At 31.8% G+C, this 15,659-nt stretch overlaps 2 protein-coding genes across 2 annotated transcripts; one reads left to right on the plus strand and one right to left on the minus strand.

The window, feature by feature from the left end:
* The first annotated feature begins 5,846 nt into the window (after positions 1–5,846).
* On the plus strand, positions 5,847–8,709 carry LOC111016481 (putative pectinesterase 63). The gene is made up of 4 exons (XM_022291898.2): positions 5,847–6,446; positions 7,688–7,894; positions 7,982–8,220; positions 8,319–8,709. The coding sequence occupies exons 1-4, from the start codon at positions 5,916–5,918 to the stop codon at positions 8,509–8,511; spliced, it is 1,170 nt and encodes a 389-aa protein (XP_022147590.1). The 5' UTR covers positions 5,847–5,915; the 3' UTR covers positions 8,512–8,709.
* A 567-nt stretch (positions 8,710–9,276) lies between these two features.
* FMO1 (flavin-dependent monooxygenase 1) lies at positions 9,277–13,228 on the minus strand. Its single transcript, XM_022291883.2, has 5 exons — positions 12,787–13,228; positions 11,588–11,828; positions 11,173–11,351; positions 10,503–10,852; positions 9,277–9,869 (listed from the first exon to the last, which is right to left on the minus strand). The coding sequence occupies exons 1-5, from the start codon at positions 13,216–13,218 to the stop codon at positions 9,527–9,529; spliced, it is 1,545 nt and encodes a 514-aa protein (XP_022147575.2). The 5' UTR covers positions 13,219–13,228; the 3' UTR covers positions 9,277–9,526.
* Positions 13,229–15,659: the final 2,431 nt, after the last annotated feature.

Below are 15,659 nucleotides of genomic sequence, written 5' to 3' on the forward strand. Positions count from 1 at the left end.
CCAACCAATGCCAGGGTTTTACAGGAAATCGGATCAATAAACCGAGTCGAATTTATCATTCGGACCGGTTTTTCTATTTAATTCGATTTAGTAGTTTTGGAAAACAGCAAAATTAACTGAATCGAACCGCTGTCTCAAATAGCCCAGGAGCCCATTACCCGACTAATCCCCTAACTTATTGGGCCCAGTTTTTATTTTTTTCTCTTTGGGCTCAATTTATTTAAAAGAACTAGAACCTGAATATTGGGAGTATTTTTTAAGGGAAGAAATTTCTTTCGAAAGCCTTATTTATTATTATTATTATTTAAATATTTGTGAATGTCAAACTAGCTTATTATAGATGCAAAACATAGGATTGTCGGTAAAAAGAATACAACCGATGAAATTGATAGATGGATGTGATCAACCCTATTGCAATAAAGATGGTAATGGAATGATAGTCTAACTAGAAAAAAATAAGATGTTACACACCATAGAATCATGCCTATTGTAAATATCCATCTATCTGAGAATTTGGATGCATGGTCTTTCGACGTCTGTAATGTAAGGGATCGTATATCCAACTGAGATCAATGGCTAGTTTGGAAATGCAAAACAGAGAGATGATACGATCATGTACTATTGTTATTCTTTATATTCCAACCGTTCAATAAATTATACTATATCATACATTGATTATTATAGTACAATAATTTTTTCTTTACACTATTAAGAATTAAAATAAGTTGACGATTAAAGAAAAACATTACATCTATCGATCGATTACATGGAAAATGCTACAATGAAAAACTGAAAAAAACTAGGACAATAAAATTACATGAAAAATGTTACATCACATATGTGTTTTCTAACTAGCAGGTGGGCGTAGGACATCGATTAAATCAGTTTTGCCGGTTATGCCTTTCTTGCCTACAAATACGTGTCTAATTATAAAATATTGGTATAAAACCAATATAATTAATAAATCAGCAATTTCATTTAGCAAGTAACACTGCATCATCTTGTCATTCATATAAATGATATATAATATGCTTCCATGCTAAAATCACTCATTAGAGTGCTTTTAGTTAATTAATTTTGCAACTTTTTTTTTTGTCCATGAGCTTTTACTAATAGTCAAAATGAAATAAATGTCAAGTTATCAATTTGATAAATATTTATGAAAAATAACAAAAATCGAGAAATCATTAAAAAAATATTTAAATTAAGAAAAAAGCATTTTATCCTTTTCAATTGAGTTAAAATTCCACACAACAATGATATATATCTTCTGGATTGGTTTACGTTATAACGAAAATATCAATTCACCTCATTAACGTCGACTTCATAGACATATGAAAATGTTGATAGAAATATGGATCAGTCAACAAAAAATTAGGACCGTGATTTCTATTTTTATTTTTGTTTTTAATTTTCTGTTTAAAAAACCCATTTATTTTTTGTATTTAAACAATATAAAGTGAAAACATGTTTGATAATCATTTTTAGTTTTCTACAAAACTAGAGTGTCGAAGAGATATATTAGAAAGAGAAAAATCTATATAAAGTAGAGAATAATTCATCTTTTCAAAATTATCCACTAATAATTAATTTAAAAGATAATGGAATGTATAACAATCCAAGTATGTATATTGTTAGTCTTTCACTGGCCAAACTTAGATTAAACTACACATGCTAAACTTTATAGTGGATCCATGTACAAAAGATGAGCATTTTGGCTTTGGGAAGGAAGATATGGGTAAAGTCCATGTGACCATCATTGCATATCCTTGACTATATATTATGAGAAATGAACAACATATATTTCTTGTAATTAAATAGTGGCCATGTGTGGCCATCCAATTATATATATACTTTACAAGATGTTAATTATTATTTTCATGGACCCAATCCATGTGAGGCTATACAATCCAACCACTTATTCATAGGTTTTCCTTCGTAGAATGATCAATAGTGGCATGAGAAAACCTTCCATTTTTAGTCTCAAGTTTGAGGAAGAGAAAGAAGTGGAGGGTTTTAGGGATAACCAAGAGTAGGTGATGGGCGTGACAATAGAGAGTTACGAAGGTTTGGCTTACTCAGTAATTTTTCAAAAGAATAATTGACTTTATCGAAAGGTACCTATCTATTATTTATTATTGGATTTTTAGTGAAATTATCTTGATTTAGAAGAAAATAATTTATATAGAAGAGAAAGTAGCTTCTTATTAAGTTTAAGAACGACGTGCTATGTATCTTGATGATACAATATTTGATTAGGTATAGGTAGAAGGTAGATGGATTGATTTTCTTTATTGGGACCTACTCAGATGAAGCACTAATTCTCCAATTTAATAATGGAACCTAAAATCTTCTTCAAAAAAAAAAAAAGAAAAAGAAAAAGAAAGAAAAAATTTAAGAATAGAGGGGCGGTATACACATCCTCTAAAGAATCTCAATCGTATTTGTATCACATTGGCATAGAAGAGATTTTCTATTTTATTGTCAAACCCTATTGTTTCAAGATATTTAGGGTGCAATTAGTTGGTAATCTGAAAATGAGAACAAGATATTCAATGAAAAATAGAATTGTATTTCATGTTTTCAGATACGTGTTTAGTAGCCGATTTTGAAATTAAACATAAGTTAAAAAATGGTTCATAATAATATTTTTGTATGAATAACTACCAGCTAAATATTTAGTTCAATTTAAAATAATATTAACTACAATATCATATAATTTATAATACATTATATTTTACCTATTTTAAATTTAACAAAAATAAAATTCATCAAAATTTTTATCTAAAATATTTCATGAAAATAAATCTACCAAACAAAATACAACAGCTGTAAAATTTTCCATTCTAAGAGAGAAGGCCCATATGGAGTAGTTAATGGGTTGTTGCAACGTTTGGTATCTCAACTGCTACAAAATGTTGGTTTACTGCTGACTTTCACTACTCTGAACTGTTAACAATAGATTTTGGTTCCTATAATTTTTCTTTTTTTCAGAAAGATTTGATTCCCTATAATTATTTTAGTACACCCTATAATTAATCCTTATAATTTTTAAAATATTATTATACTCCCTATAGTTTAATTAAATTTCTCAAAATTTCTATAATATTACCACTAGTGTATAGTTTTCTTACCCGACACTTTTTTATATATGATAATAATTATATATTCTCTATATTTTAGTTATATAATTTTAGACATTTTAAACCTTTATCTAACTTCCTTAAAGCTGAGGATTTTAAATTTTTCTCTCTATTCTAGTTTGAACTATAAAATAATGATAATAAATCAATCAAAATATCTACGTTGTTACCAAATTTTAACAATTTTATCATTTGACAAAGTATTCATGATGAGAATCAATTGGGTTCATTTTAAGATGAGAGATTTTTAATATGTGCAATATGGTTCATCACTTATTTATTTACTTTTTTAGTACAACAAGTAGTGGTGGAAGATTTGAACTTATGACCTCTTGATCAGAGATATGTACCAATTACTAATGAGCTAAGCTCATGTTGATAATGGATCACTTATATTTCTATTATTATCTTCTATTTGTCACATCCAAATTAAATGGGTTAGGTAAGAAAACAGATATTTATATTTTAGGAGATTTAAGTAAATAAAAAACAATTTAATAAAACTTTAGGTATTTTTTTTTTCAAATTATTAGTACAATAAGTGGACGTGAGAGATTCAAATTCATTTTGATCCTTGTACTTTCGAAACGTTCATTCATGTTTTTTTATAACTTACCATTTGGTTCATTCATTTTTATTTTATCTCATTTATTTCAAAAATTTTTTTAACACGACACGTCAACTACTAAAAGCATGTTTGGAAGTCATTTTGATATGACTAGAATCACTTTTACTCATGTCAAAATCACTTCCATTTAAATAAAATGTTTGACAAGGATTCATCATTTAAGGGGCCATTGTTTTTTGGGAATGCAGATGTCCGACATCTGTAATTTCAGATATCCGGAATTTTAGATGTCCGGCATCTTCAGATGGTCACGTTTGTTTTGTAGGAAAATATAAAGATGTTCGGGAATATTTGGATAACCGCGTTGTATTGTAGGATTTATTCATGGGAATATTCTAAATTTATATAATGTTCCAAAAAACGCCGTTACGAATATTCATATAATTTATACATCAATCTAATATAATTTACATTTATATAATAAATTTTCCTAAAATTAATTTTAGATTTTAGATTTTTTATATTAATTGCGTATATGTATTAATTTTTGTATGTTATTAGGTAGAATTCATATTAATATTAGACTTTTTTTAAAAAATAATTAGGATTGAATATAAATTTCATTTTCAACTTTAATATTTTTAAAAAATACAATTATATAATTAATGTTATATGGGGTAAAATTCATTTATTATATTATCAAATTATATTATTTTAAGAAGAAAAATATCAAAGGCAAGCTGATCGTTAAAAAAATGTTAAAATTAAATGGAGATATTATATAATTTAATTGAAGTTTATTTTATATCTACATATAATACATGAATATACTCAATTGCTTATTAGTCCATTAGTATATTAATTTAGTTAAACTATAAAATTACAAATAAAACCAAAAAACTTTGATAAAAGAGAATATATGAAAAAATAACGAAAGGTAAAAAAGTCAATATTGGATGCCTTCGATATGGGAATCATGGAAATCCATATTTCAAAAAGGGCATCAAAATCGACTCAAATGCATTCCAAATGGGCATACTAGGATACTCGGGCATCTCGATATACCCGGGTATCTTAGATTACCACAAAATAAATGTGGGAATCCAGATGCTCGTCTCACGAGAATCTTGAATTCTCACAAAACAAACGACCATGGAGAGATCTTCCATGTGATTTTTGACAAAAAAATAAAAATAAAAATAGAAAATTAGTTTTTAAAATGATTATTACTTTAATTTTTTAAAATTTACATTTCTATTCCCCTCAAATTTTTATTTTTTTTTCTAAAATTTTTGTCACTCACAGTAACTTTATTTATCTTTAATTTTGTTTATTCTCTATATGTCTAAAATTTTTGTGTCTTGCCTTCTAAAATTTATTCCTCTAAGATTTTTGTCTCTCTTAACATTTATCTTCTCGTCAAATTTTCTCTTTAAACTATAAATATTAATCATTCAAAATCATTTTTAATGATATAAAAATCACTTGAAAAAATATGTAACAAAACGTTAAACTAATTATATAAAAATCACTTTCACAAAATCAATTATCATTAAATCTATTGTACTAAAATCATTTATTCTAAAATCTGACCCTAACTTTTTGAAACACAGGCATAAATTTGTATACTAAAATCATTTATTCTAAAATCCTAACTTTTTGAAACACAGGCATAAATTTGTATATAAGGATTTTTATTCTGTATAAATTTTGTGTTAAAATTTTAATTAGAATGACAACTTTTTCAAAGCACAAATACAAAAAGAGAGTATAATTGATCATGAACAATAGCACAAAAGTACAGCAACCAAAATATTATTTAGAACTTAATTTCTTTTCTCTTTTGAGTATTATAAAACTTTTAAAACTAAAAAAATGGGTAATTTATTATTTAACCAATCAATAAATAAGACTTATCGTTTGGCCATAGGGCTCTACTTAACCGGAATAAGTGCAACCCTATCCACACTCCCAAACACACTTTATTTTTACCAAGTTCCTCCAAACACCCCCACTCCCCGAAAAATAACCACCATTCTTTCAAGAACCAATATTTACCAAACGCGTATTGACTTTTGACAAAAATCCCACTTTCCCATTTTACCCCTCTCGTCTATAAATATCTACCTCAACACCCTCAGTTTCATTTATCGGAGGGGGTAAGAAAACGGAAAATCGACACACGAAGGCGATTTCTCGCGAGAATGTATCGGCCGGCCGTTGCTTCATCTTCTCCGGTGGCGGTGGCGATCGCGTTGGCGGTAATCCAACTGATCATAATACTTCCGGCCGCCGTCGTAGCTCGCACGAAACCGATTCCGGCCGAGCCATCAAAACTCGACGAATGGATCGAGAACAACATGAAAGAATATCACGAACGTAAGGCGAACGACACCGGAGTCAAAGCCCTAGACAAGCGGCTCGCCATGGCGGAGGACGCCGTTCGGCTTATCACGGTACGACCGGACGGCCGCGGAAATTTCACCACCATCACCGCCGCGATCGAGAGCATTCCGGCGGGAAACACGGCTCGAGTCATAGTGTGGATCGCCGGCGGAATTTACCGCGAGAAGATCACGATCGACGCGTCGAAGCCGTTCGTTACGCTGTACGGACAGAACGGGAAAATGCCGGTGATAACGTTCGACGGCACGGCGTCGGAATTTGGAACCGTGCAGAGCGCGACGGTGGCGGTGGAATCGGATTACTTCGTCGCCGTTAACATTGCGTTTGTGGTGTGTTAATTTCTTCTTCTTCCCTTTTCGATTCGAAATTTTGTTTTATTTCGTTTTTGTTAATTTGTGGGGTAACTTTTGCAAATAGTGATAATTAAGGGGGGCATCATGATGTGCATGAAAACCCATGCATGTCATCATGATCAAAATTCCATACTCATGCCATCATTCGTAGTTCATATGTACGAAAACCTGATTTTCACGTAGAAATTTTGACTTTTCTGGTACGATTGGTCATTTCTGTTAGGAGAAATATATATATAAAAAAAAGACCTTTTGAGATGACTTAAACTTGATTAGATAGAAAATATTTGTTTGTGTTTGATTTCCCCTTCTTCATCAGATGTTAGTTTTGGTGAATAATTAATTTTGCTCGTAAATTTTTTAAATTGTATTTAATAGGTCCATGATCTTTACTAGTTGAGCCTACTAGATACAGTACTGAAAAATTCGTGAATTAATTCGTAATTAACTTATAATTTTTATAAAATTACTTATGTATGAGTTTTTACTTATTCGTGTGCAATTACATCTGATTTTACCTATCATTAACTATTATTAAATCATGATAATAAGAAATACATTTTTTCAATAACAATCCAACCTGATCTATAAAAACAAGAGAGTAAGATGTGAGATTCAAACTTCTACCTTTAAATTGTTAATCATATATGGTGTGAGAAATTTAACATGATAGTTCGCGGGAGATATGCATCACATTAAAGCCCAATGAAAAGAAATAATTACATATGGAAAAATATTTAGGGTTCTAATCGGTGAGGATCTATGTAGTTGCCAAACATCGAAGGATGATTAAGACAAGATAGTTCTTACTCACCCGGATCCAATTATTTTCCTTAAATTTGAGTGGCTTTGCAAGGATATAATACTTTAGTGTATATTGTCTTCACTATCATTGAAAAAATGACAATTTATTATATTAAAAAAAAGTTTGTTTTTACATTTCTCTCTCTGTGGTGGCGAGGATAAAATAAATATTTTCCATAAGTCTGGTGAAACACTTTTGCAGCCATTTCTCAAAATAGGAAAAAGTAGATGTAGAAGAAGGTGGGTGTGGAAGAAGATTTTATTGGCACCCATCACATCATTTGATTTAAAAAAGAATGAAAATTCCTAAGAAATTAAAGTAGCTGTATAGGTGTATATCTTGTCTTCATAGCTTAGGTTAATTAGGTTTATTGGATGCAAAAATAATATTAGTGTAAATTTGGTGGGTGTAGAATTCAGCTGCAATGCCTGACGTAAGAGTGTCGGGAGGACAGGCAGTGGCAATGAGGATATCTGGGGACAAGGCAGCATTCCACCACTGCCATTTCATAGGATTTCAGGACACATTATGCGACGACAGAGGCAGACATTTCTTCAAGGATTGTTACATCGAAGGCACTGTTGACTTCATCTTCGGCAATGGCAAATCCCTCTACTTGGTACCAACTGTTCATCTGATCTTTCCAAGTTTGTTAAAATTTGACTTAGATTTTTAAAACGGATCTTCGTTTCATGTACTAGTACAGAAAACTAGAATAAACTCAGTGGCGGAAGGGATGGGAGTGATCACAGCTCAAGCGAGGGAAGATGCAACAGACGACAGCGGATTCACATTTGTATATTGCAACATCACAGGAACTGGAAACACGTATCTAGGAAGAGCATGGAAGGAGAGAACTCGTGTGGTTTTTGCCTACACATACATGGGAAATCTCATTAACACCGAAGGATGGTCCGACAAAATGCACCACGGAGAGCCTAGAAAGTAATTCCAAACATTTAGCTGTCAATTTTTTTAACGATGGTAACCGATTAACACCTGAGTTTTATCTTTAGTAATTTTTAAATGTCTATATTGTGTAGGAGTATGTACTATGGAGAGTACAAATGCATGGGGCCCGGGGCGACCCCAGCGGGACGAGTGAAGTATGCGAGAATACTCTCCGACGAAGAAGCGAGGGCATTTTTGAGTATGACTTATATTCATGGAAACAAATGGCTTCTCCCACCCCCACTTCTTTCTTTTTCCCGTTCTCATCCCAATACCTTCCATTGAAAATGTACAAAGGGCTATTGAGGGTAGCTTTTTTGTCCCATGTTTTAGTTTCATTCATTTGTAATTGTTGTACCAAAAACTCACACCTTCCTCTCATTATACCCCTCTCCTCTCTCTCTCTTGTATGTGTTTGTGTTCTCTTTCATAACGTTATTTTCCAATGTTAATTAGTTTGCCAAAGAGCATTTGTACTTGCTATTTTTTGTGGCACGTAATTTTGTGTATGCCAAATTTTGAACCTTTCATTGGAAACACACGAATCGTCTTTATCTAATGTCTTTGTGTTAAAAAATTAAGGGCATATTTGACAACCTTTTCATTTCAAGTATTTGGTAACAAATTCGTGTTTCAAGATTTTCATTTTTTAAACAACAAAATCAAAATTTTTTTTAAATTTTTTATCATTTTTAATTTTTTCTAAAACATAGGTAAAAGTAATATCTTATTCTTCACTTATAAGATGCTTACTAAATATCAAAAAATAAATATATATACGATAAAATTTTTAAAAATTAATTTTTATATTTAAATTTACCTTTTTAATTCAAAATTTTAGAGAAGGGAAAAACAAGAAATTATTAAAAAAAATGTTTCTATTTCTTTTTTTCAATTAAAAAAGAATAATAAACAATTACGAGCTAAGTTCACGTTGGCTAAAAGATAGAAGCGTTATTTAATCAAATTTATAGCATTCCATAAACGTTATTTATGTCAATAATCAATTTATATTACTTGCAATTTGCAAGTCTTTTTACTCCTGTGAGATCAACAAATTACAATGTAAGAGTACTCACGAAACAATCTTATAATCCTAGAAAAAAGTACAGCGTCCCTTAACCACTATAAGATATCAGATCATCCTAGCGGTAGGGCATCACTTTTATTTTTTACCGTATGATAAATTTCATAACAAATATAGAGTGTGTGTAGTGTGTGTGATGTAGAGTATAGGTCACAATAAATAATTAAGTTATAAATATAGAGATTATGATAAATAATTTTATATATGGATGGGTTAATTTTTGTTGTTGTAGTCTTGGGTGCCATAAGGGGAGAAAGCTTCAGAGAACCAATTGTTCTTCCTCCAAGGGCTCCACCCCATTTCCTCACAGATTTGATCGCTGTGGTTGATGCTGTAAGTGGAAATGCAGTGCCTTTTGTAGAACCTCGTGCTTCTCTTCATCACCTCCATCTCTTCGTTTATTTGCTCCACCATTTTCTGCCTCTCCGGCAGCTTGAACTTCTCCTCGGCCAGCCGCGCCACCCATATGCTCCGCAGCTCCGCCGTGTGCAGGTTCGCCACGCTCTCTAGGTACCCCACGAATGCCATGTTTGGAATCATTGGGTTGATCGTGCCCCTACCCATGTTCCAAAACAACACGCACATTCAATCTCAAGAAAGGTAATTGGTGTTTTATCTTAGTAAATTTTCAAGCTTTGTAAAATATTTTTCCATTTTTAATAACATTCTTCTTTCTTGTTTCTATTTCATCATTTTTAATAAAGAGAAGTGAATTGCATAACCTCAACCTAACATACTCGAAATGGAAATAAGAAATAATAAATTTTTTCTGGTTGTTTCCAAAATTTAAAATATTCATACATGAATTAAATTTACCCAATCCAACAATCAGTTTAAACTTTTGGATTGAGTATGGTTTATTCACACTTATATCAGAACGGATGGTCCTGTATTCAAACCCATAAAATTTCATTCCAAATTGAATAAACTATATATAGTACTAGCTCTAGTTAAATTAAAACTTGGATATAATTACATAATTAGTAAAAAAAAAAAAGAGGATAATTTTGAGTTTTCACTAATATAGGACCGCTTTTGTAATTATTTTATTTTTTAAAAATTATGCTTAATTTCTCTAATTTTTTTGGGTAGGTTTATACCTTCCTTAAAAATATATTTAAATTTTAAGTAAATAAAAAAAACAAAATTAACGAAAAATTAAGGAAAAATAATTATTTTTTATATTCACCTGTACAAGGGCATCATGCCGGAGGGATAGTGAAGGAAACTTCGGAAGGGCTGAGGAAAAATGTCAGTGAGCTTTTTCTTGCCGTCGAAGCCGGTGGCGAAAACGACGACGTCGAACTCCGATCTGGAGCTGTCGTCGAACTGGATCCCTCCGCCCCAAAAGCACCACTTGGACGCTCTTTTTATGACTATTTTGCCCTCGTCGGCTTCCCGGAAAAAGTTCTCCGGCATGATGGCCATCTGGCACGACGCGTAGTCCTCCACGAACGGGTGCTCCGGCTTCAACCCGTATTTTTCCAGCGGCAATTTCCACGTCAGATACGATTCTATGAACTTCGAAACCACGTGTCTCTGCCCACACCAAACAACATTAATCACTTCATTTCTATATAATAATCTAATGTCGCATAATTTTCATGTTATTTATTTATTTTAAAAAATGAGTTCAAAACTAAAATAGAACCAATCCAAAAATTCATGGATTATCAAATAAATTTAAACCAAAAAAATTATATATTTATGGTCTTTTTTTAAATTTTGATAAGTTTGAAAGTAGTTCTCCGTGTAAACACTAATTCTCCAATGGTTAGAGGTTCGAATCTTCCCCACGAGAAAAGAAAAATGAATATTAAAATGTGAGATAAATTAAGGAGTTGAGTTAAATTAATTACCATGGGAGATAAGAAGAGACAAAGAAGGGTCTTGAGGAAGCTCTGGTTGGGCCTTTCATGGAGGAACTGAGAAGATCTTGTGGAGAAGAACAAGAAGAATGGCAATCCCCACACCCAATAATGTGGCACTGTCCAGTGTAATCCTCTCACCACCATTGTACATGCCTCCCCTTCTCCACCTTCAATTTTATAATTAATTTTTAATTTTCAGATACACGTGTGTGCTAAAGTTCAGGCCACTATACAATTATCATTATTAGTAATAATTCATTTTCCTTTTAATTATTTCATCATGATCTTGTCAAATAAAGTCAAATTCTATGCTTTCTCTGGAGTTGACCTTTCTAATTTTAGTCAATTCATTTAAAATATTTTAAAAAATAGCATAGCATAATAATGAATTGAATTAATTTACCTTGATTTGCCTCGGCACATTCAAGAGCCAAATCAATGGCTGATTTCTTGTAGCCGATGACTGCAACTCTCTTGCCCTTGAGAAGCTCAGTTGCCTCTTCCTTCCCAAGTTTACAGTAATCCAGAGAATGCATCACCTTGCCGGTGAATATCTCCGGCCCTTTACCACTCGGGAACTCCGGCACCTTCGGGATGTCGCCGTACTTTCCGATGCACATCACCACCATCTCCACCTCATATAACTACATCACGTTCAAAACCAATGACATCCGTTAAATATACCTAAATGATTCCTAATTTTTTAAGTAATTTTCGAGGTAAAAGATTAAAAAGTTCAACCTAATCATTCAGTAACAAATATGATGAAAGAGAAGATTTCTTTTTTTTTTACAGCCATGTAACTTTTTTTATATATATACACACACGTCACTTTAGTCTGTTCGATAATATTTTGGTTTTGATTTTTCTACTTTTAAAAATTAAAATTAGAAATATTACTTTCACACGTTTGTTTAATTATTTTTTATTTTGTTACATAATTTTTATAAAAGTTCTTCAAAATACAAACTAAACATAATTGTGAAAAAAATAGTTTTAAAAATTTTGATTTATATTCTTTAAATTTAGCTAAAAATTCAAATATATTTTCAATTAAGGTAAAAAACTTATTAATGAAGTCATAATTTTCAAAAACAAAATAATTAATGATAACAAAATAATTATTAACTCACACTAGAATTATTTATTGTCAATTGGAAAATATTTGGCTCCTTTACTTTGAAAAATATTGTCTTTTGCCATCCTTAAATGTTTGAGGTGGCGAGGACAAGATTTAGTCCTCACTATCAAGGAACCAAATATTTTCCTGATCAAGATTAGCGAAATTTGACATGTATTGACTAGATCCATTTTTTTGCCATAGGAAGATATTTGATTCCTTAACAGTAAACAGCAATTTGTTATCGGCACTTGTAGTAACCAAAGTATTTTTTTTTACCATATATGGAGGGATCCAAATATTTTAATAAAATAGATAATTTAAAAGAGAATTATGTAAAAAAAAATTGGATTAATTGGTTTCGTATATTTAATTTAGGCTTAAAATTTTCGTAATCAACTTTTTGAATTTGGAGCTAAATGTTTCAAAGCCCTAACGAAAATGGGTGAGAGATAAAAGAAAACTGAGTTATAATATGCAACCTGAATAGTATCAGAACGAGTGTCGAGGACAGAGATCTCCCAGACCGGCCGGCCGGGGAGCAGCGGACCGTACTCGCCGGAGATTCCGTCGCCGGCATCATCGCCGATGAATCGGACGGCGACGACCTTAGAGTTGAAGCGGACGAATCGGAGGAGATCGAAGTGGCGAGCGTAGGAATCCAAGTAGGCGAGAATCTCGAGGTGCGAAGGAAAATCGGCGTTGTCTCTGTCCGGCCAGGGGAAATCGGAGAATTCGTAGTCACGGCGGAGCGACTGAAGCTTCGTGGAATTGTAAGCGCAATGCTTCCACACACCGCCGATGCAATCGGAGGCCTCGAAGACGACGGGGCGGTGGCGCGCCAATTGCTTCGCCGCCGCCACGCCGCTCACTCCGGCTCCGACGATCGCGATTCTCGAGAACAATGGGGCCATGTTGTTTCAGATCGGAGGCGTGATTTGGGAAATGGGGAGGGCGCGGGGGGTTTTATGGGGGGGGGGGGGGGGGCACGTGACTTTGAGTGCTAATGCACGTGCGGAGATTCGAGAATTAATCAAGTTTTGATTATAAAATTCTATTGTCAAAATATTTGAAGTAGGTGAAGTTTAAATTGGGGTTCAAACAACAAGAATTTTCCTCTCCATATGTTCTACGTAGGAATTCAGATTTCTATTGAATTTCTTCCTATATTTCACACTATAAGTTGAAAAAATATATTAAGGTTTTATAAGTTTGATGTTTAATTGTACGTTGAGACCAACCAATATAGTTTATGCCCTATAAGTATCGAGGGGCTTGTTGAACATTGACAAAAACTCACATTATCTATTTCGAATAAGATTTGTTCCATGGACACACGAGAAATCCAACTTGTAGGATTTCTTTTTCCTCTTTCCCATCATGACTTGTCTAGGTTAATTTCTCAATAATAAGGGGATAGGCGAGAATAAATAAATAATGATATATCCAATAGAGATGATATATTTCTAAAACATGAATAAATAAATAATGGTACATGAATAAAATTATCTCTAGTACCACCGGCAGGTGGTGGTATAGTGGGTTTGTGGTCGGATGGAGATACCCCTTCCTAGTTCGAGCCTCCCGTGGAGTGCGTAGTCAAGGTTTCCCCCATTTGGAAACGAGTCCTACAATGTCGATTACAATGTTGGGTGCGCAAAATCACACAACATTGATTCTATGGGTTATAAGAAAAAGAGAAAAAGAATAAAATTATCTCTAGGGAACATGTTCATTAGATGATTGTTAGACATATAATATATACATTATAAATTATAAACTTTCAACTCATTCAAAAAAAAAAAATTTAATTTCATGAATTGGAAAAACATAATAAAGTATATATATATTTTCCAAAAAAAAACAAAAATCAAGAATAAATTAAATGTAAATATATTATGAGAGATCAGATGCATGAACCCATGACCAAAGTGACCAAAATTTGAAGATGTGGAAATGAAATGGCCTAATTGGTGTGGAAAGGGGAAACTATCTTATAATTCCAAAGGAAAAATCCACGAATTCCTCCGAAATAAAAAAAGAAAAGAAAAAGAAAAAGAAAAAGAAATATCCACGAATTTGAATTGAAACTTAAACCCATATCGCACGTTCTCTCGAAACCCTAAACTTTTATTTTTTTATTTTTTTTTATTCAGCCCAATTCCAGTTAGTGGAAAATATATTATGGACTATAAAATTCAATGTTACATTTGAAAAAAAAAAGTAAAAGTAAAAGAAAAAAAGAAAGTACAGTATGAATGCATGCATGGAAATCCCAAAGATATGTTGAACACTACGCCTCTCTGAAAAGTTCTACTTTTCATTTTTATTTTCTAAACTATATTTCTATATAAGAAAAAATTATGATGAGATGATTTATAAAAATTAATGCTTTATTTTGTGGGGGCGAGTTAATAAATGTGATTTTTTAAACATTAACTTTGAATTATTTCTTTTTCAAAAATTTTATAAATTAATATTGAAAAAAAATTATTCTCTTGGCATGTAACAGGTGGTAAGTTTTTAACTTTAGACTCTCCATAGATCAATCTGATTAGACATTTGTTTGATAGGAAATAAAAGGAATATCGAAAATTCATCTGTCTTTTTTTATTCTTACTGGATGCACTTGGAACGTTTAGTTCGAGCGTTGTCATAATGCCACCCACGTCTTTTTTTTAATTATTATTTTTATAACAAATACTTTATTTTTTTATTTGAGTTAATCGCTTCTTTTGAACTTGTTGAGGATGATTATGATCTAATTTATGGCATAAACTTGGTCATAAGTAGGAAGGTCGACAATTTTCTTCGTGTCCAAAATTGTAGTACTCTCAAATATATTGTTTCAATGATTCGATTATAGTCCTCCTTTGTTCCCACCGCCTTACTCACACACCGACTAATAAAATTTTACAAAATTCAATAAGATTATTAAAAACACTTGCTAACTAAACCATGAAAATATTTGAATCTACCACCAATTTTTTTTCTTTTTTCGATAAAAACATGCTATAGATTCCATATTAATAAGACAATAAGTTGACATAACAAAGGTTTATAATAGACATGACTATCCTTCTCGTCACCCATTCATTTTGAGATGAAATCTCATGAATATTAATATAATATCAGACCTCAAAAGTTCAAATGAGCATTGATCCAAAAATTGAATTCAGCTAAAAGAGTCACGATTTTGAGGAGATATGTTAAGAATCTCACATTGATAAGCTAACAAAGATTTATAATAGATGTGAACTATTCTTTTCATCGCCAATTAATTTTGAGATATAATCTCCTGAATAATATTGATAAAATCTAAAAAAAAAAAAAAATCTAAGTGGGTAAAAAGAAA

This window comes from Momordica charantia (genome assembly GCF_013281855.1).
Source record: "Momordica charantia cultivar OHB3-1 chromosome 6 unlocalized genomic scaffold, Mcharantia_2.0 BLBB01000006.1, whole genome shotgun sequence".
Taxonomy (NCBI): Eukaryota; Viridiplantae; Streptophyta; class Magnoliopsida; order Cucurbitales; family Cucurbitaceae; genus Momordica; species Momordica charantia.

Coding starts and splice junctions, on each gene's coding strand:
- LOC111016481 (XM_022291898.2), top strand. CDS start 5,916: ATGTATCGGCCGGCCGTTGCTTCATCTTCTCCGGTGGCGGTGGCGATC. Junction 6,447..7,687: donor CCGTTAACATTGCGTTTGTG/GTGTGTTAATTT, acceptor TGGTGGGTGTAG/AATTCAGCTGCAATGCCTGA. Junction 8,221..8,318: donor CACCACGGAGAGCCTAGAAA/GTAATTCCAAAC, acceptor TATATTGTGTAG/GAGTATGTACTATGGAGAGT.
- FMO1 (XM_022291883.2), bottom strand. CDS start 13,218: ATGGCCCCATTGTTCTCGAGAATCGCGATCGTCGGAGCCGGAGTGAGC. Junction 11,352..11,587: donor ATGTGCCGAGGCAAATCAAG/GTAAATTAATTC, acceptor ATAAAATTGAAG/GTGGAGAAGGGGAGGCATGT. Junction 10,853..11,172: donor GTCTCTTCTTATCTCCCATG/GTAATTAATTTA, acceptor TGGTGTGGGCAG/AGACACGTGGTTTCGAAGTT.